The sequence below is a fragment of the Dendrobates tinctorius genome, unplaced genomic scaffold (assembly GCF_039654945.1).
Source record: "Dendrobates tinctorius isolate UK_male_01 unplaced genomic scaffold, ASM3965494v1 ptg000040l, whole genome shotgun sequence".
Classification (NCBI taxonomy): Eukaryota; Metazoa; Chordata; class Amphibia; order Anura; family Dendrobatidae; genus Dendrobates; species Dendrobates tinctorius.
In genome coordinates this window covers 29,084,656-29,104,976 of record NW_027361708.1, presented here as the reverse complement: position 1 = coordinate 29,104,976, position 20,321 = coordinate 29,084,656, and the positions used below count along the sequence as shown (strand labels likewise).

Genomic DNA, 20,321 nt, shown 5'->3' with positions numbered 1-20,321 from the left:
GTTAGGTGATGGTGGGCGGAGTTACCAGAACTGGAAGTATAAAAGGCTGAGGGAAGGTTCTGGAAGAGTCAGTCAGCGAAGGGAGCACAGTAAAGAGGAAGTTCTGCTGAGGAAATAGAGACAGTGGAAAGGCTCCAGAGAGGACTGACAGTTGAGGCGGTCAGAGGGGGGGGCCCAGAGGACGGTAGCCGCAGACAAAGATGGCCTGGGGCTATCATATGGATGGTGTGCTCAGACTGGTGCAGCGCTGTGGTGGTTGGGCCTAGGCCAGCCACAGTGGAAGAGCCACAGAGGATGCCACGATTATAGTTGCAAAGGAAGTGAAGGTACCGGGGCCTGTGTGCAGAGAAATGTGAAACGGCTGTGCTGAATTGCTGTTGTCGACAGAAGGATGGGCACTAAAAACGGACCTGTTCAATACAAACTCTGTCTCAGTCTCGTGTTTGTCTGTGGCAAGAAGAGGGTCCCCCCCACAGTTGGTTATTGTACAGATGATACCTTAATTCAATTTTTGAAACAAGGTACTGTATCAGCACATACCAGGTGTGTCCAGTCTAGGGTTAAATTTCCGTCTATACTTCCGGAGTCAGACACAGACACTCACAGGCTCACTATGTATTACACCAGAATTAAAAAAGTAGTAAAAGGAAAAGGTATTCATAGCGTACACCAGTATGCAGTGTTGTGGTACTTTTAAATCTTCGTATATATTTATCTCAGTAAGCCAGTCCAGAATCTCCGCTACTGGAAACTACATGGATACAAGTATAGACGCAAAGTCGAGTGTTAGCAGAAATTTTGGAATTACTCATCGCGTGAAAACCTTCCGGTAGATGTTGCAGAGGCGATGCAGACCCTCAATTACTGTGTCTGTGGAGAAAGCGAAAGAGGTTCTTTGTGAAGAAAGAATTGCTTTATTGCAGTAGCGTGGATCACATCACCATTACTCGTCTCCATCAAATTGTGATTACAGGGAGAGATGTACCCATGGTCCTCACTGCCTATCATGATGTGTCTGGTCATTTTGGAGTGCAAAAGACAGAAGCCACAGGCCGTAGGCGATTCTATTGGATTGGCATGAGAGGGGACATTGAAAAATGCTGGCAGGAATGTCACACGTCTGTGACTATCACAACTGTGAAACGTGATCATAAAGCACCACTGCATCCGCTTGTAAGTTGACGTCCATTTCAAATGGTAGCCATTGATCATCTGAAGGTAGAGGCCAGCAGGACAGGCCATAGCTACATCTTAACCATCATTCATCAATACACCAAATTTCTAGTGGCCGTTCCTGTGAAGGATTTAACTGCCCAGACTACACAGCAGTGGAGCAGGGAGAGGTAAGTATTGCAACTTGCAAGTGCTGTGGCCATGACCAAGCAAGGGGGGCACAATTGTGGTTGATGGTACTGGCACAGGGCCCCTCATAGTACGCTTGTTGTGAGTTCATTTTCCCCTTCGTCACTGAGGTCTGGTGAACTCCCTATTCTGGTAACGGAAGGTAATGAGCCTGATTATCAGGCACCTGAGCCTAATGATGATGACTGGCTGAGTGGAGTCACGGACTGGATATAAGGCTGCCGACGCCCTTCTGCCCTGCGGGTGATTTCTCTGTGGACTTCTAGGACACCAGTCTGATTCCTGCTCCTCTAAAGCTAAGTTTTCTGCTTTGCCTGTTAGCAGTTTTGTTTTGCTTTTGTTTGCCTTGCTTTTCTGGATTCTGCCATTCCCTGCTGGGGTGAGCTGAATCTCCTTTTTCCGGTTGCTCTGTCTTCAGAATATTCCTGAGTACTGACACAGCCTTTTTGAAGCCTAGCGTCTTCAGGGCCTTTTTCACTGTCAGTTTGTTGGCTCTTATTTTCATAGGGTTTTTCACGGATTGCAGACAGCAGCCTTCCTGTCCTTTCCTATCTAGTTAGCTTGGGCCCCGTCTTTGCTCAGTCTATCTTTCTGTCTGTGTTAGTGTTCTTTCTTCTTGCTTCACCGTCATTATATGTTGGGGGCTGCCTTTTGCTTTGGGGTCTGCTCTGGGGCAGTTTAGATTTCCCTTTCTGTCTTTAGGCTATATAGTCCTCCGGCTGTGATCGAGGGGTCTAGGGCATCGTAGGAACCCCCCACGGCTACTGCTAGTTGTGTTGATAGGTTCAGGGGTCTGCAATCTGATAGCTGCCAACTTCTCTGGTTTTCTGGACTTAGCTAGCATTTCTGTTTTTGCCTCCTACGGTGACTCATTCATAACAACGCTGGTGTGTCTGACGGCGTCTGAGACACTGTATTGTACTATGAGGGGCCCTGTGCCATTGCTGTCGGCCATCAGTGGGCCCATCCACCTGTTCAGAGCAACGGCACTTGCCCGGGTGCGCCAGGTCTTGACCCCAGCCGTTGGGGGAGGGGTGGGCAGCCCAGTTAGGGAGGTTTAAAAATTGGCATATGTTGATGTGTTGGCTGGACATTCAGCTGCTGCAAAGGGCTTAATTGGGCAAGTCCGAGGAAGAGGAGGAAAAAACCGAGTCACTTTTCTGGTAACCTATGTGTCATTAGGGGAAGGTGGGACAAAATCCTTTGAAAACCCATGCATGGTTCATTTTAATGAAGGTTAGATCATCAACATTTTGGGTCGACAGACGGGTCCTTTTTTCTGTCAGGATTGATCCAGCAGCACTGAAGACTCTTTCAGATAACACACTAGCAGCAGGGCAAGCGAGCTCCTGTAAGGCATATTGTGCCAATTCAGGCCAGGTGTCCAGTTTACAGGCCCAATAGTCAAAGGGGAGTGACCTATGAGGGAGAACATCGATATGGGAGGAAAAGTAGTTTGTAACCATAGTTGACAACTGCTGCCTCCTGTCACTTTTAATCGATGCAGTATTAGCAGTCGTGTGAGAGGTAATTAAACCCCTTCTCCAACGCCACTTATGGTGTGTGCACCACGAACACCTCTTCGATTGTGCCCACTACGGCTCGTGGGAGAACCAGCACCGCTGTTTTGTGCTGGGAAAGCCTCAAACAAACGGTTTACCAGAGTTGCTTGTTTGTTTGCCAATATTATCTCTAGGTTCTCCTGTGGCATGATGTTGTGTAATTTGCCTTTGTAGCATGGATCGAGGATGCTAGCCAGCCAGTAGTCGTCATCCCTCATCATTTTGGCAATGCGGGGGTCCCTTTTTAGGATCCGCAAGGCATAATCGCACATGTGTGTCAATGTTCCAGGTGTCAATGATGCACTGCCCGTGGTGGGTGGAGGAGCAGTTTCTGGCAAATCCACATCCCTACAGTCACGCACAAACACTGTACCTGACCTTGGAACGCCAACATTTTCACTTGTCCCCTGAGTAACATCCTCCTGCCCAAAATAATCATCCCCCTCATCCTCCTCCTCTTCCTCCACCTCATCCAGGACAGTTCCCTGACCAGACAATGGCTGACTGTCATCAAGGCTTCCCTCCTCCGCTGCAGACGCCTGATCCTTAATGTGCGCCAAACTTTGCATGAGCAGACGCATAAGTGGGATGTTCATGCTTATGATGGCATTGTCTGCGCTTACCAGCCATGTGCATTCCTCAAAACACTGAAGGACTTTACAGAGGTCTTTCAGCTTTGACCACTGTACACCCGACAATACCATGTCTTCCCTCAAACTGCCTGCCCGTGTATCCTCCCACAAATGCATTACAACCTGCTTCTGTTCGCACAGCCTCTCAACCATGTGCAGGGTGGAGTTCCGCCTTGTTGCAACGTCTATGATTAGGCCGTGCTTGGGGAGGTGGAGCAATCACTGCAGCTTCTGCATACGACTGGAGTGTACGGCCGAGCGACGGATGTGCGAACACAGTCTTCGCACCTTATGGAGCAGGGATCTGAACTCTGGATAATTATTAAGAAAGCACTGCACCACCAGGTTCAAAGTGTGAGCCAGGCAAGTTATGTGTGTGAGTTTTGCACGGGCTATGGCTGCCACAAAATTACGGCCGTTATAACTGTCTACTTTGCCTGCCTCAAAATGTAGACTGCCCAGCCATGACTCTGTTTGTCACTGCAAGTAGTCGGCCAGTACCTCCGCAATATGTCTGTTGTCGCCCAAAAACATCATCTTTAACACCGCCTTCTGACGCTTACCACTAGCTGTTCGATAGTGGGACACATCGTGTGCAACACTGCCAGCTGTGGATGTAATGCTCGTGTGACTGCGCTCTGTGGACGAGCTTTCGCTGATAGACGAGGAGGAGGAGACAGCACTGTTTCACCGCCGCTGTCCCCAGTGAAGCCTACATCCACCACATTAACCCAGTGCGCAGTGATGGACATGTAACGGCCCTGGCCATGCCTACTGTTCCATGCATCTGTTGTGAGGTGCACCTTTCCACTCACTGACTGTTTTAGTGCATGGACAATGTGGTCATTCACATGCCGGTGGAGGGCAGGGATGGCTTTTTGAGAAAAGAAGTGCCGACTGGGTAGGTCATAGCGTGGGACAGCGTAGGCCATGAGGTCACGGAAAGCTTCGCTTTCAACCAAACGGTAGGGCATCATGTCTAATGAGATTAGTTTGGCAATGTAGGCATTCAAACACAGTGTACGCGGATGAGAGGATGAGTACTTTCTTGTCCTACTCAGAGTGTCTGGTAGGGTGAGCTGGACTGGAGAGCTGCATATGGGGGAAGTAGCGGTGGACCGGATGGAGTGAGAGGGGGTTGGTGATGGTATTGGTGGTGATGGCCTAGATTCAGTGTTGTGTTGCAAAACCATTGTGATTCCCTGAGTGCTTTGGCCTTGCGACGACACCTCCACATTTAGCGCTGGTGGTGTGCTTAATGGCAGCGATGGTCTTACAGTGGGGGTAGCGATGGAGCGTTGTTGGCTACCTTCAGTTGGAGCAGGTGCACATGTGCTACCTGAGGTTTTGTAGTCCGTCCACGCTTGCAAGTGCATGTTGATTAAATGTCTAAGCATGCAACTGGTATTCAAATTTCTGAGTTGTTTACCTCGGCTAAAGGTCCTTCCGCACTTCTTACAGGTAACCTTTGCCTCATCAGTAGGATTTTGGACAAAGAAGTGCCACACTGCACTCTTCCTACTATGGTATACATTTTCTGGCCTTGCACGCTGTGCTAAGTTGACCGACTGGTCAAGCTGTCCTGCAACTCTTTTAGTTTTTGTTCCACGTTTTAGGACAGCTAAGGGCCTGCTAGATAACTGCTGCTGCGATGTCAATACCTGCTGTGGATCCTTCTTATCTGAACTATTGCCAGCGCCACCCTCCTCCCCTAGTGGATGCCAATCCGGGTCCAGAACTGGGTCATCCATCACCTCCTCTTCAAAGTCATCTGCACCTTCCTCTTTACCTTCCTCTGTGTCACCGTGTAAGTTGGTATAGTATGCGGGAAGGGGCACCTGGGTTTCATCAGGGTCAGATTCTGGTTCAATAGACTGCATGGGCAATGTAGTGCTGTGGGTCAATGTGCCAGCAGAATCATCTAGCAGTGGCTGTGCATCAGTGCACTCCATGTAAGATTCATCTTGGACTGGGGAATTCATGATTTGACTGGATAACCCAGGCATGGTATGTGAAAAGAGCTCCATAGAGTAATCTGAAGTGTGGGCTGCCACATCCTTAACTTTTGGTAGGGGTGAAGGACACAAGGAAAGGGGTTTTTTATGACCAGAACCCTGCACTGATGACTCCGTGCTTGCAGGTTTCGACCGTTCAGAAGAGGAGGCAATAGAGCTGGTGGCTGTTTCGGCACTGTACGCCAAAACCTATTCCTGATGCTCCAGCTTTAAAAGCAGTTTTCCTACTCCAAGAAAAGGCAACCTTACAGGCCTTCTTGGGCCAGAGGACGACGCAGGCTCAACACCTCCTGCCTTAGCTGCTATTGTGCTTTTGCCAGAACCAGCCGATGCACCACCACCATCAGTACCAGCTGCGCTCCCCTGCCCACTTCCACGGCCTCTTCCACCATACTTCCTCATGTTTGGGAAAATGTACCAAAAATACCAGCAGAGAGATGGTACTCTATGAGGAGCATCCAGCTGTGTAAGGTGTATTAAATAAATTAAATAAACGTATATATTATGTTAGTCACAGACGCTCTCACAGTATGTATTGGACCATAATCCAACAAGCAGATATACGGAACTGTATCAGAAGTGTACAGCTGTATACGTTTTTTGTGCAACTACCAATCTCCGTATATGTATTTACGGAGTGTCACACACACACGCTGACTAGGTATAAAAGTGACTGTAATGCGAACGGCAGATATACAATACTGTTGGAGAATCAGACAGCTGTATACGATGTGTGTATGTAAAATTGTCAAGCTCCATGTATTTGTATACGGACTGACACACGCTGTCTCTGTCTAGTTTTGACCGTCATCAAACAGCAGATATACGAAACGGTTTGAAAAATGGATAGGACTCTAAGGTGTAGGTCTGGAAAAACGGAAAAACTCCTCGGCTTTTTTTTTCCAGAGTCACACACAGGTAGCTTCTATTTGTCCGTGCTAGAAGGCGGTACATGGTAGTGTGTGAGGAGCGTACACCACTGTACGGTGTGTGTATGTAAAATTGTCAAGCTCCGTGTATTTGTATACGGACTGACACACTCTGTCTCTGTCTAGTTTTGATCGTTATTAAACAGCAGATGTACGAAACTGTTTGAAAGACGGACAGGACTCTAAGGTGTAGGTCTGGAAAAACGGAAAACCTCCTCGGCTTTTTCTTCCAGAGTCACATCCAGATAGCTTCTATTTGTCCGTGATACCAGCCGCTACACGGTAGTGTGTGAGGAGCGTACACCGCTAGACGGTGTGTGAAAAAATGAACACTCAGTAACTCACCAGGACAAAATAATAAAATGTGGAGTGCTTTGAAAAAAGCGGTTTTAACAGCAGTGTGCACACAGCAATGCAGGTAGCCTTAAAAGGCAGCCTAATCACCACCAGCGCTGCTGCACACAAAAAAAATCCTCCCCTTTCACTGCACACTAACTGTACAGTGAAAAGCGCTATCAGCAGAAGCAGTTTTTTTTTTTTCTTCCCTGCCTAACGCTTTCCCTGCTCAGAATCAGCAGCAGCACCTCTCCCTATTGTAAGATCGGCAGAAGTAAGATGGCGGTCGGCGTTCACAGCCTTTTATACCCACTGTGACGCCACAGAAAGCCAGCCAATCACTTCAATGCCCTTCTGCCCTTCTCTACGATGGTGCTGGCCGCTGCGCATGTCATCGCGTTGGCCACAGTGTGCGTCTTCCATCATTGAGTGAGAAAAGGCGCTGAAAACATCATTTGAAAGGCAACTTTGGTGCGCTGATCGGCGACCTCATGGCCGACCTCACGCTAGGGTCGGGTTTCGATCGGCAAAACCCGACTTTGATGGAAGGGGATGAAGTGGCTCACAAGGGGAGAAAGAAGCAGTTGATCAATTTTGTGTTCTAGTTTCAATGCTCCACCTTCCATGGTAATGATGCAGTCATGGAGCTGCACATGGACCCAGTCACATTCATAAATTGTGGAGGAGTCTGGCCGAGAATTCGAATGCTCGTATGTTTGCAGCTTTACTTAGATCAATTATCATCCGACACTACATTTATACTATTTCAATGCTTACTTTCCAGGTTATAGGTTTGTACAGTACATGTGAAAATGACAGTCAAGTGCTTGATATAAAGAGGGGACTTATCAGTCTGTTTCAATTTCAACCACTTTCTGGGACTCATTTAGAGGTAAGTGACTATAAAAAGCCTTCAGCTAATAATAAGGGGTGATTTATTTGTCCTAATACTTGAAGTGAATGTTTGGAGATCTTATACTTTATTCATAAATCATCCAGTAATGATTTTTATTTCCTATTTTTATTTTTATATTTTTTTATTTTAATGATTTTTATAACTTAAATATGGATCTGATGAGTCAAAAGAAATAGAAAGAAATGCAGCACTCAACCAATCCTGTATGAACTTGTGGTTTATTCCATTAAGTAGAAAACATGGTTACATGGGGTGGTGCAGGTGTCAGGGGAGTGAAGCGCCAGAAAGGCGTGAAACGGCCGTAGTCCGTCAGGTCTCCTATTCTTATCAATCACTCCCCTGACACCTGCACCACCGCATGTAACTATATTTTCTACTTAATGGAATAAACCGCAAGTTCATACAAAATTGGACGAGTGCAGCATTTCTTTCTATTTCTTTTGACTCATCAGATCCATATTTAAGTTATAAAAATCATTCAAAATTCAGCTGAGAAAATAATCGCAGATGAGATGTGAACTATTGAATAACATTGGTCGAGTGCAATCCAATTTTTTTCTCAGATTGCACTTGTCCATTTTTCTCGAAAATGCGTATGAGTCCTGTTGGATTCATTTCTGACATTGTTTAAAAAAAATGTTATAAATCTATTTACATTTCCCAAAGATATTCTGTCTGTGAAACCACTGTTTGGGTGATTTACTTATTGTACTTTGTCCTCGTGTGCTTTATATGCCCCAGAAGAAAAAAATGTGTGTGCTGAGGTCCTGCAGACCACAGCAACCAGTCCATAACCGGGAACTATAATGTCTGCAGTTACATATATACAGTCTAAAAACTTCTGAATCACTCTGTAAAATATATAAGATGAGTAAATGTTTAACCACTTCCTGACATGCGGCGTTCATGTGCAAAATATGTCGAGTGCATGTCTATGTAGCCATCCATGCCGGGTGTCGGCTGTGTTATACAGACCACAACTGGCTGTAGCATCAGCAATTAGAGACAGCTTCGACTGCTATTGCCACTTTCAATTTATTGCAATGGCATTTAAGTGTTGCAGTCTCTCTTAGCACTCTTTCTGGTTTCCATTGGCCCCCCCGCAACAGGAATATGTTATGCCGATGAGTTGCACCAACAGCCAAGGACCTACTGAAGACCATTTTTGGACTCCTATGATACCTAGCCACAGGTTGGGCTTCATAGGAGATCATTATTGCATTATATAGTAAAAATGACCAAACGATCGTAGGTTCAAGTCCCCTAGGAGGACTGAAATTAAAAATAATATTAAAATGATATTTAAAATATATACTGTGTGTATATATATATATATATATATATATTGAAACACCCTCCTTTCCAAATAAAAATATAAATATGTATGGTCCATCCACAGAAAGTCTGATTTGTCTCTATATAGTTGATTAACACATATGGTAAAAGCAGTAAAGCAAGAAAACAATGAAAAAAAGCTCAGGGAGAATAGTCTGACAGGCGCTTCCGGCGGCTTTTGCTCTCCCGCTCTCCTTGAGTGACAGGTCTCTCACTGTGTATGTGTGAAGGGAGAGCTCAAAGAGCAGGTAGGGAGAAGATGCTGGGACCCACCTGTCTGATTAGTTACCCATGCTGCTCGGTCCCCAGCGGCTTTTTTTACACTATTTTTCTCTCAAGTCAAACATACTTGGCTGAAATCAAGCAGCCAGTGTCTGATGAGTAAATCAGGCAGTATATATCAGCTGTCAGTTTCCCATTAAAATTTTAATGTTTCAGCAGATAAAGTGGCTTGCGAAAGTATTCACCCCATTGGCTTTTTACCTATTTTGTTACATTACAACCTGTGTTTAAATAGTTTTGTAATCCAATTTATGCGTGATGCATCAGCACTAAATAGTTTAAGTTGGCTGATTTATTGCCTCCTTGCCCGGGCTGAGAGTTTTGGTGGGCAGCCATCTCTTCTCAGGTTTGTTGTGGTACAATGTCCTTTCCATTTGATGATAATAGATTTGATGGTGCTCTGGGGATCATCAGAGATTGGGATATTTTTTTTTTTTAACCCAACCCTGGCTTGTACTTCGCAACAACCTTGTCCATGATTTGTTGAAGATCTCCTTGGTCTTCATGGTGTTTGGTAAAGTGTTGCCTCTTGCTTAATGGTGTTGCAGCATCTGTCGCCTTTGAGAAAAGGTAAAGTGTATATACTGACAAACATGTGACACTTATATTGCACACAGGTGGACTTCCTGTCACTAAGCATGCTTTAAATTTAGGGATTTCATAGCAAAGGGGGTGAATACATATGCACAAGCCAATATTTACAGTAAGTATTTGATCCCATAAGTGTAATTTATGCCTATATTTTTCTCACTTCATTTCAGCAACTCAGACTAATTAGTGTTGGTGCATCATTCAAAAATCAGATTGCAAAAATATTTAAACACAGGTTGTAATGTAACAAAATAAATGAAAAGCCAAGGGGGTGAATACTTTCACGAGCCACTGTATGCCATTTTTGTGCAGGCTTCTGCTGGCTCTTTTTACAGTGTAAAAACTATACCAAAACTGCAATAATAAAAGGCACACATGAATACAAATGTATTCCACTCTAATCTCCATTCAGGCACAAGACACAGTAATTGATGTAATATTTCTGTATATTTTAGGAAGATGTTTCAGGGAGATGTCAAGTAACTTACAACACATCCAAAGATTTCATCAGCAAGACAAAAGATTTTGAGAGCTGCATTAACTCACAATTTGGCCATGAATCAGATTATAAGGTGAGAACGTGTTATTTGTGTTATTTGTCATACAAGCTCCAGTAGTTAAATGGGTAAAAAGGAAAAAAAAAACATTTGCCATTATTGTCTATAGGCTGTGTTGTTGCTCATTGTTATTTAAGTAAATGTGGTTGATATGCATCAGATACAGACCATGCGCAAGTGTAATAATATTTATGGGAAAATTTTTTTAATCTTTCCAGGACTTTAACACAATTTGTGTTACATTAAAGGGATTGTTCAAGATTAGAATAGTATGGCTCCTTCCTTCCAATGAAAGTGACTCTCCTTTACATAAGTTGTGTGTGATGTTGCAGCTCATTCGCTTCCCAGTATTGAAACTTGCCTCAACTCACTTTAAACATTTGTGGTACCTTTTCTACAAGAAATCAGCCATTTATATTATCCTTTTGAATGCTTGAAATAGTGTCTTTATATTTTTTTTAAGCCCAAAGCCATGATGCTTCCAAAAATTATATGCATACCAAACTATTAAAGGTTTACCTGATAAGTTGGATTCTCTAAGGCTAGGGTCACACTGCATTAAAGCAGTCCGTTCAACACATAGCGTTGATGGACTGCGTTAACGATATAGCATAACGCGATCATGTTGTGCTCTACCGCTAGCGCAGATGCTTCATCTGCGCTGGTGGTGACGGAGCCTCGGACGCTGCATCCCGCGTCCGAGGCTCCATCACAAAATGACGGTACATCGCTAGCGCATGCCGATTATGGCATGTGTAAGCGATGCGCCTGATAATGGGAGGGAATGGCAGCATTAACGGACTGCGTTACATCGCATTATGCTGCGGTGTAACGCAGTCCATCTAACAGACTGCCATAATGCAGTGTGACCCCAGCCTAAGACTTAGGTGAGGATGAATAGTACAGAATGTAGGGGATGTCCAGAGCAGCTTAATAGATCATTGAGGACCAGAGAAACAGAATATGCTGGCCTGCAGACTAACAAGCATAGCAAGTAGCACCACATGAAATTGAACAAGGTGTGCAGATATATGCGAGAACAGTAGCTGTATAAGAAACTTATCTTCCAGCAAGGATCCAGTTAATTCCAAGAATACAGACATGTATCTGCAATCTGGTATTTTTCAGCACTGCAATCGTTAATAGCAGCAATTCATACAAACTGAGATTTTTTTTTTAGCAAGGAAGTAGTTAACCACAGTATTACATGGAAGTATATGGAAAGTGGAAACTTGTTTGAAGAGATATATTTTCTTAATTGCAGAAGCTAGCTGTGAACAGCACAAAGAACAGTTGTAAGAAGTTGGTAACTTGTTGAGTAGTAGATATGGACAACACTTATTAAGAGGGACTCGGCTTGAAAATATACACTGCTTTAGTTTGGAAGTCAGAAGTAGCTGGAGAGATAATAAACACCTGACTTGGAGCGGAACCTAGTAGAGTAAAGGCAAACTCCTGGCATACTTGATTCAACTGTGACCAATGCTATTTGATACCCAAGTACCTGGCCTCTGTGTGAGATGGCCTTAAAAGGTCAAGGTTGATGATGTCTGAGGAGTTCACCAGGTTAACTGATAAATTCAGCATGAGCTATGGCAAAAACAAGCAGCAATAAAAGGAGACAGTAAACCCTGGCAATGGCTCCAGGACAGGTGTGTAACACAAACTTTTAGTAAATTAATTACTGACCATTAATGGGAATCTGTCCCCTCAAAACTTCTGACAACTCTAAATAGCTGGTGGGTAAATCAGTTCAAATATTCCTAAGTTGAGGACCATGCTATTTGCATGACCTGGAAAAACAAGTTTTATTTCCATACTACGATCGCATATGTCACATGGGCAGTGGTGTAATGAGTTGTGACTATATCAACCTGCACCACCCCGATGACAGACTGGAAACATGCAGCTGCAGGGAGAATACAACTTTATTTCCACCCTGTAGTCACTGCACAGTATGCCAAATACACAGAATGTAAACACATTTTTGTATTGATTTCTCTGTGACTTTTGACAATTTTACCTCACTTTTTAAACGGGGAACCATTTTTAGACCCAAAAAATACCAGTAAAAACATTTCTGTGGAAGCATTATGGATGGACATATTCCTAATGTATCTTCAACTTTGAATAGGCCCTGATATTTACTATATATTGCTCTGCTATTCCCACATAACGGATACGGCTCAAATTGAAGATTTACAGATCTCTTTATAATTAATCTAAAAGTTGGTGGTCTCATTTGATATTCTTATCTATACCTCACCTTTGGAACGGTCTGTGGTCTAGCAGCAAGGGTCAGGGCAAGCTGACAGGTGAAGTCCAGTACTTGCGTAAGCAGTTTCGTAATTTCTACATTCTAGGCAGTCAGCCAATACGTTCCTCTGGCTCAAGTGTCTTATCTCTTTTTTTAAAAAATGTTTTATGGGAACAATCTCTGTTCATTGACTTTAGAAACTGGTTGGAATTCAAGAAAACCACAGCTATCGGTTATTATTGGCTTAGAAATCCTTCTTTTACAATATTTTACACTTGTTATATCAATTTATGAAAAAATAAATGGCACATCTGACAAGAAAAATGGCAATATATCGGCACAAGCTATCATAATTTGGCCATTAACTGGTTGATCTGTTCAAGCAGTACCTTCTTTTGAGCCTTTTAGAGGATTGCCTTTCCATTTTTAGTAAAGATGCAGAATGTTATCACACTAGTGTCTATGGCAGTAATAGTGCGGTAATATTCCTTCATTATGTATATCTTGTGTACATGATGAAGAAATATTACAAGAGTAAGAGTGGTAATCATTCGCAAGGTATAATTGTTATGTGATTTTTCCCTTAGTTAATTTTTTTGAAACTTTTAAAGCATGTTTTAATGAACTATTTTGCTTACAGCGTAGCGAGAATACGCGATAGAATGCACTCAACTGAATGACACAGAATTATAAAGGATAATATAGCAAAAATTACAGAGCTGTTTGACATCAAAATTGATAATCTGAGTGCAGAGTTCAATGCATGGAAGACTTATTAAACAGTGTGAATTATTTTACATAAGAATTCAACTCAACATGCCATAAATACAAATAAACATGATATTGGTTTACCCCCTGTACCTTAACCCCTTAACGACCAGGGGTATTTTTGGTTTTACATTTTCATTTTTCCCTCCCCTTCTTTCCAGAGCCATAACTTTTTTATTTTTCTGTTTATATGGCCATGTGAGAGGGCTTATTTTTTGCGGGACGAGTTGTACTTTTAAATTACATCATTGGTTTTACCATATCGTGTACTCGAAAACGGGAAAAAAATTCCAAGTGCGGTGAAATTGCAAAAAAAGTGCAATCCCACACTTGTTTTTTGCTTGGCTTTTTTGTTAGGTTCACTAGATGCTAAATCTGACCTGCCATTATGATTCTCCAGGTCATTACAAGTTCATAGACACCAAACATGTCTATGTCCTCTTTTATCTAAGTGGTGAAAAAAAATTCCAGTTTACTGTTTTATTTTGATAGGGGCGAAAGGGGGGTGATTTGAACTTTTAGGTTTTTTTTAATTTTTTTTTATTTTTAAACATTTTTTTTTTTTACTTTTTGCATGCTTCAATAGCCTCCATAGGAGGCTACAAGCTTGCGTAACCCGATCGGCTCTGCTACATATGGGCGATGAGCAGATCGCCCATATGTAGCAGATTTACTGCTGTGCTTTCAGTGCCGACCACCGGGTGGCGCTGAAAGCCATATGCCTGGAACAACCATAGAGGTCTCATAGAGACCTCTGGTTGTCCAGGCAACATGACGCCGACCCCCGATCACGTGACGGGGGTCGGCGATGAGGTCATTTCCGGCCCGGCGGCCGGAAATGCTATTTAAATGCCCGCTGTCAGCTTTGACAGCGGCATTTAACTAGTTAATAGGCGCGGGCGGACGGCGATTCCGCTCGCGCCTATTGCGGGCACATGTCAGCTGTTCATAACAGCTGACATGTCCCGGCTTTGATGTGGGCTCAGCGCCGGAGCTCTCATCAAAGCAGGGGAAATGTCTGATGACGGACTGTGTCCGTCATTGGACATTAAGGGGTTAATATATTTTAAAGGATATGTTAATTTTGAAAAAAATAGATATGGTACTTATTTGACTATATAGACGTTACCAATACACATTTATTTTCAAAGGTGTCCCTATTATAAGATATTGGCAGCTGTGTTATGAATGGGTCACCGTGGAGAAAAAAGTAAACAAGCCAAGCCACAGAAAACAGAGTGGTTGGTAACTATGCAGATTGCAGATCCCTGATCTTACCACACAACTAGCAGTAGCCGTGGAGCGTGCCTACGATGAACCTAGACGCCTCATCACGGCCGGAGGACTACATAAGCCTAAAGCAAGAAAAGGGAAAACTAACTGCCCCAGAGCAGACCCAAAGGAATAGATAGCCCCCACACATGTATTGACGGTGAAACAAGATGAAGGCACAAACACAGGCAGGAAAATAGGCTGAGCAAATGATGGGGCCCAAACTAACTAGACAGGAAAGGAAAGGGAAGACACTATCTGCAACCTGCAAAAAAACCTACAAAATAATGTCCAACACTTCTGATAGCAAAATTAACCCTGAAGTCACTAGACTTCTCCCACTATATCAGCACTCTGAAATATTCTGAGACAGAGCAAAAAGAGACCGAACTAGTAAGGGACATAAAGCCAATTGGCAAAATACTGATAAATAAGAGTGGAAATTCAGCTCAGCCCCCAGCCGGGGCTGGCAGACCTCACAAAAAACTGAATAGACCAACAAAATCAAGTGTGAACATTAGCAGAAAAACTTAGCTTTAGATGACTGGAACGGAGCTGAAAACCAAGAGCTGACAAGCCAGAAGGAATCACCAGCAACTGAATAGGGCGTCGGCTGTCTTAAATCCAATCTGAGAATCCTGAAATCCAATCATCATCCTCATTCTCAGGTGGCAGATCTCCACCGATCAAACCAGCTGCACCACCTCCCGTCACCACCAGAGGGAGTCCAGAAGGGGAACTCATAACTGGTGAGAATGAACTCACAACACAGCTGTCTGGGTTCGGTTGCTCCTGTTTTGAAATCTGATCAGTGATGTCACACAGAGCTGGCTAGATGCTCATTACCAAAATCTAAGCCATTTCCATTATCAATCTATTCATTGACTGTGACAGAAAAATAGCGGGTTAATCTATTGAAGTGAGCTATCAACAAGCCCCTTTTACACACAGCGCTTATTACATGCCATAACAGGAAACATTTTTGTGTGTCAAGTGGAACCACCAAAATTGGGACTGCTGCTATCTTCAGATAGGGAAACCTTCTGAACGAAAAGTATAATAGTAGGTTTAAAATAGTCATAAAAAATACAAAGAGAGTAGAGATGATTAAATCACTCCATGTAGGATCAACTTCGAGTGAAATTTCTGTAAATTCTCAGGTCTCAGCAAATTCAAATAGTTTGTTTTTCGATTTGCGTGGATCAGGCAAATAAAAATGCCCAACACCATTTCACACACTACTAAAGAGTCACAGAGCAGTCTAATGACATCTGGCATGGCCAGGAGAAATTCCCTGTAACTCTCTGCAGCTATCACATCACATTTCTTAAGAAGAGGACCCACAAAGCAGCACTAGTTTAAGATTTTACAGGGTATGGATAGAAGTTCAGAGCTCACAGCTCATTCCACATTGGGGCAGAAAAGGCCAAAATTGGATTGTGTTGTACTAATGCCCTAGTGTTGAAACCCATTGAAATTGGGAGTATTAGTCAGTTTGAATATGAATCCATTCAATTGAGACAGGGAAGTGCTGTACATGCATAGTTAGTGGGACTTTGAATTCATTGATCTGTGGCATACTGCAATAATAGTACAGTACCTTTAGTAATCTCTTTTTAAAATCTTCATATTCTGCAATTGTAAAGCTGGAGGGAAGATTAATACCCTGTGTACTAGTAAACAAGAATCCTGAAACCTAGTCTTGTGTGTCACATATTGTATCTATACGTACTGTATATTGTATACATATTTTTTCTTTTTTTTAATTCCACTCACAAATTTCCAGAAATTTCAAATCGGCAGTCTACTTTACAATACAGCGACATGTTTCAAGTGCTTACTTCTGGGCCACAAAACTAACAAGCTTTTCTTGCCCTGTTCATTTTTGAAGAGCACTGGGGTGCACATTTTAAAAAAATCTTTAATATATTGGACACATTTAATTGTTTTGAATATTTATTTTAATAGTCCAGTTTATCAGCTGTAAACCCGATGACCATAATGTAAACTGTTGCCATATTTTTGTGTCCAGGCGTGAACCTACATGTGCCTACTTTGTATCATAGCATTTTGGCTTACACTGAAATTTTTGTTTTAAAGGGGAAAATGAAAAAGATTAAGGTTGTACAACTGTTTCAATATTTAATCATTCGTATGCACCAGAACACTACTGCTGGCGGCTGTCGCAAATTACTTTCTGCTGTTGTACTTACCTAATAGCATAGTAATATAGTTTTAGGGTTACGTAGTTTGCATTTTTTGCAGGGATGAGAAGAAATTGAAAAATAATGGCAAGCAAATAAAACAACAAAAAAAGTTAATATTTTACAAATGTTTAGTAGTTGAATTTAACAATCTGATGCGCCACATGAAAAATGCTGGCTCTTGCCGCAAATTACTTACTGTGCATGTACAAACCTAGTAGCAAAGTATGTTAGGGTTACGTAGGTTGCATTTTATGGGTGATAGCTTTAGAGAAACAATCAAGAAACACTGGTTGCCATCTGTTTTCCCTGTTGAGGTCACGCTAACATTAATAAGGCTGTGTTTGCTCTAAAGATCTCGAAAGGGGTTCAATACAGTCCTAGGAGAAGACAGAGTCTTCTGTACCTATTTGTACTATCATCATGTACTATGAGGTGTGTATGAAACTGTATAGAGGACTATGAGATGTGTATTATACTATGTGAAGCACTATGAGGTGTATTATACTGTATGGAGGACTATGAGGTGTGTATTATACTCTATGGAACACTATGGGTGTGTATTATACTGTATGGAGGACTATGGGGTGTGTATTATACCCTATGGAACACTATGGGGTGTGTATTATACTGTATGGAGGACTATGGGTTTTGTATTATACTCTATGGAACACTATGGGGTGTGTATTATACTATATGGAGGACTATGGGGTGTGTATTATACTAAGCAGGAGCACTATGGGGTGTGTATTATACTGTATGGAAGACTATGAATGTGTATGGAGCGCTAAGGGGTGTGTATTATACTGTATGGAGCACTATGGGGTGTGTATTACATTGAATGGAGCACTATTGGGTGTGCATTATACTGTGTGGAGGACTATGGGCTGCATTATACTGTAAAAAGCCGCCTATTCATTGAGTGATTGGATTGTTTATGCCGGAACAAAAATCATTGTTCTCAGCAGCACATTGTCCGGTGAAAACTGCAGATATGATGCTGAGAACATGATACTGTATGTAGACAAATTGATCTACTAGTGATTGTTCTGTCTCCATTATTATTTGTCAGCCGATGTAAAGGGGCCGGGAAACAAGCATCAAATGACTTCAATATGGTTGATCACGCTCATTTAACGACCTGAACTCAGCGCATATAAAAAGAGCCAAAATGTTTGTGTGATGGTGCAATATGTGAGCATTTGGGACCCCACTTTAAACTTTTTCCCAGGTCCCCACTTTGTCTAAAACCGGACCTGCGCATATGAGCACGGACAGGCTGATCTCCCACCCTTTTAACCTCTGCAGCAATGCTGGCAACACTCATACATTTATTTTGAAGAAATAACCTCTGGATATGATGCTGCGCACGTGCACTCAACTTCTTGGTTGACCATGGCGAGGCCTGTTCTGATTGGAACCTGTCTTGTTAAACTGCTGTGTGGTCTTGGCCACCGTGCTGCAGCTCACTGTCAGGGTCTTGGCAATCTTCTTATAGCCTCGGCCATCTTTATGAAGAGCAACAATTCTTTCATACAGATCCTCAGAGATCTTTGCCATGAGGTGTCATGTGGAATTTCCAGTGACATGTGAGAGATTCTGAGAGCGATAACACCAAATTTAGTACCCCTGCTCCCCATTCACACCGCAGAACTTGTAACACTAATGAGTCACATGACACCAGGGAGGGAAAATTGTGTGTTGTTATTTAGCAGACGCACCAAATTTACACTGTTATACAAGCTATACACTGACTTCTTTACATTGTATCAAAGTGTCATATCTTCAGTGTTGCCCAATGAAAAAATGTAATAAAATATTTCCAAAAATCTGTGTAGTATACTCACGTTTGTGACATTCTGTATGACTAGTTATAGAATTTGATCTGACACTGATTAATAATTAATGTACGGTATATTACTACCTTGTGATGGAATGACATGTAGTAGTAAGTGGTTTATTTAATGTGACCCTTAAAGAAAATACAATATAAGCATTTATCTCACATAAAGCTAAAGAAATGTCTGTTTCAAGGTACTGGGGGTATTGTGGAACTCCACCAGCAGTGGATATATATCACTTAACGGCTCCACATTCCAAAAAGCAGTTTCCGAAGAAAGTCATAACTTGTCTGCAAGTTTGAGATCTCAGCTTGGAGTTCACGTCACATCCAGGTAAGTCAGAATTAATATGAAAATATGCAAATTTCACTATGGCTAATTGCTCTACTAATATACCAGTTACTATAATTTTACTAAGGCTATGGGAACGTTTACTGTGAACATTTCAGTCTTGCAAGTATTCCAGTATTCATATCCCTATTCTTTAAAATCTTTAAATAGATGGGAATGACAATTTAGCAAATTTACTAAACAATGGGACAAATTCGGTCACAAATTAAGTAAATAGTGCTACATAGTATGTACCCATTTTACGGAAAGTTTTAAAAACTATGCACACTTATCTGAAAAGTTTTGCAAGGGTCTTAAAGTGTCATTAAATTTATTAAAGATTTGCTCTTTTTTGCATAAAATATTAGAGTATACAGTACATACTGTACATACACCATCCATGAAGTGCATAACATGCCTAGTTAGTTGTGCTAAACACACAATTTTGATACATTTTCTCAAAAAAAAAAAAATTCAGAGACTCAAATTTATGCTCCTGGGTCCAATAAAAAAATCTTTAGCAGAGCCCCCTACTTACTATATACTATTTATAAAAGTGATATTTAATTTTATGGGAGACCCTCTTATCTGAAATAAGAGGGACGACGTATGACTGTTACATCTGCACTTGATCAAGTTACTTTCCAGAATGCACAAACCTTATGACATCCAAATTGGCAAAATTCTGAGTTATACAATAAATTTAAATTTTAACGTACCAAAATCAAATGTTTTTTTTTTTGTTTTGTTTTTTTTAAACTAGACAGGAGCTAGAGCTCATATCCTTCAAACCTGACTCTCCTGAAATTCTAGGAGAGAGTATTAACAAGGTGTTTGAACAACTGAAAGAGAAATTCTACAAGATAGAACTTATGAGCCACCCCCGGGACCAGTCTGCAGGAAATCACACCTTGGTAAGTTAGTAATTTGGATAAAATTAATATTCACTTTATTATAGTTATGCAGTACATACTGGAAAATTTGGGAAGATCTGTATGTATATATGGAAAGGTTTATTGTAGCTTAAAGGGATTTCCACTACTATTACATTGATGACTCATTTTTAGCCTAAATCAATAATATCAGATGAATGGGGGTACAGCACCCATCACCCCCACTGATCAACTCTGTT

The 20,321-nt window shown here is 42.1% G+C and overlaps 1 protein-coding gene across 2 annotated transcripts in view; it reads left to right on the top strand.

Moving 5' to 3' along the window:
* The window catches only part of LOC141088709 (microsomal triglyceride transfer protein-like), a 181,832-nt gene that overhangs the window by 72,814 nt on the left and 88,697 nt on the right, over nt 1-20,321 (top strand). For both annotated transcript variants that reach the window (XM_073574883.1, XM_073574884.1), the window contains exons 4-7: nt 7,621-7,728; nt 10,416-10,532; nt 19,053-19,192; nt 19,953-20,103. In XM_073574883.1, the coding sequence (XP_073430984.1) occupies nt 7,621-7,728; nt 10,416-10,532; nt 19,053-19,192; nt 19,953-20,103 (516 nt within the window). The remainder of the gene's footprint in view (nt 1-7,620; nt 7,729-10,415; nt 10,533-19,052; nt 19,193-19,952; nt 20,104-20,321) is intronic.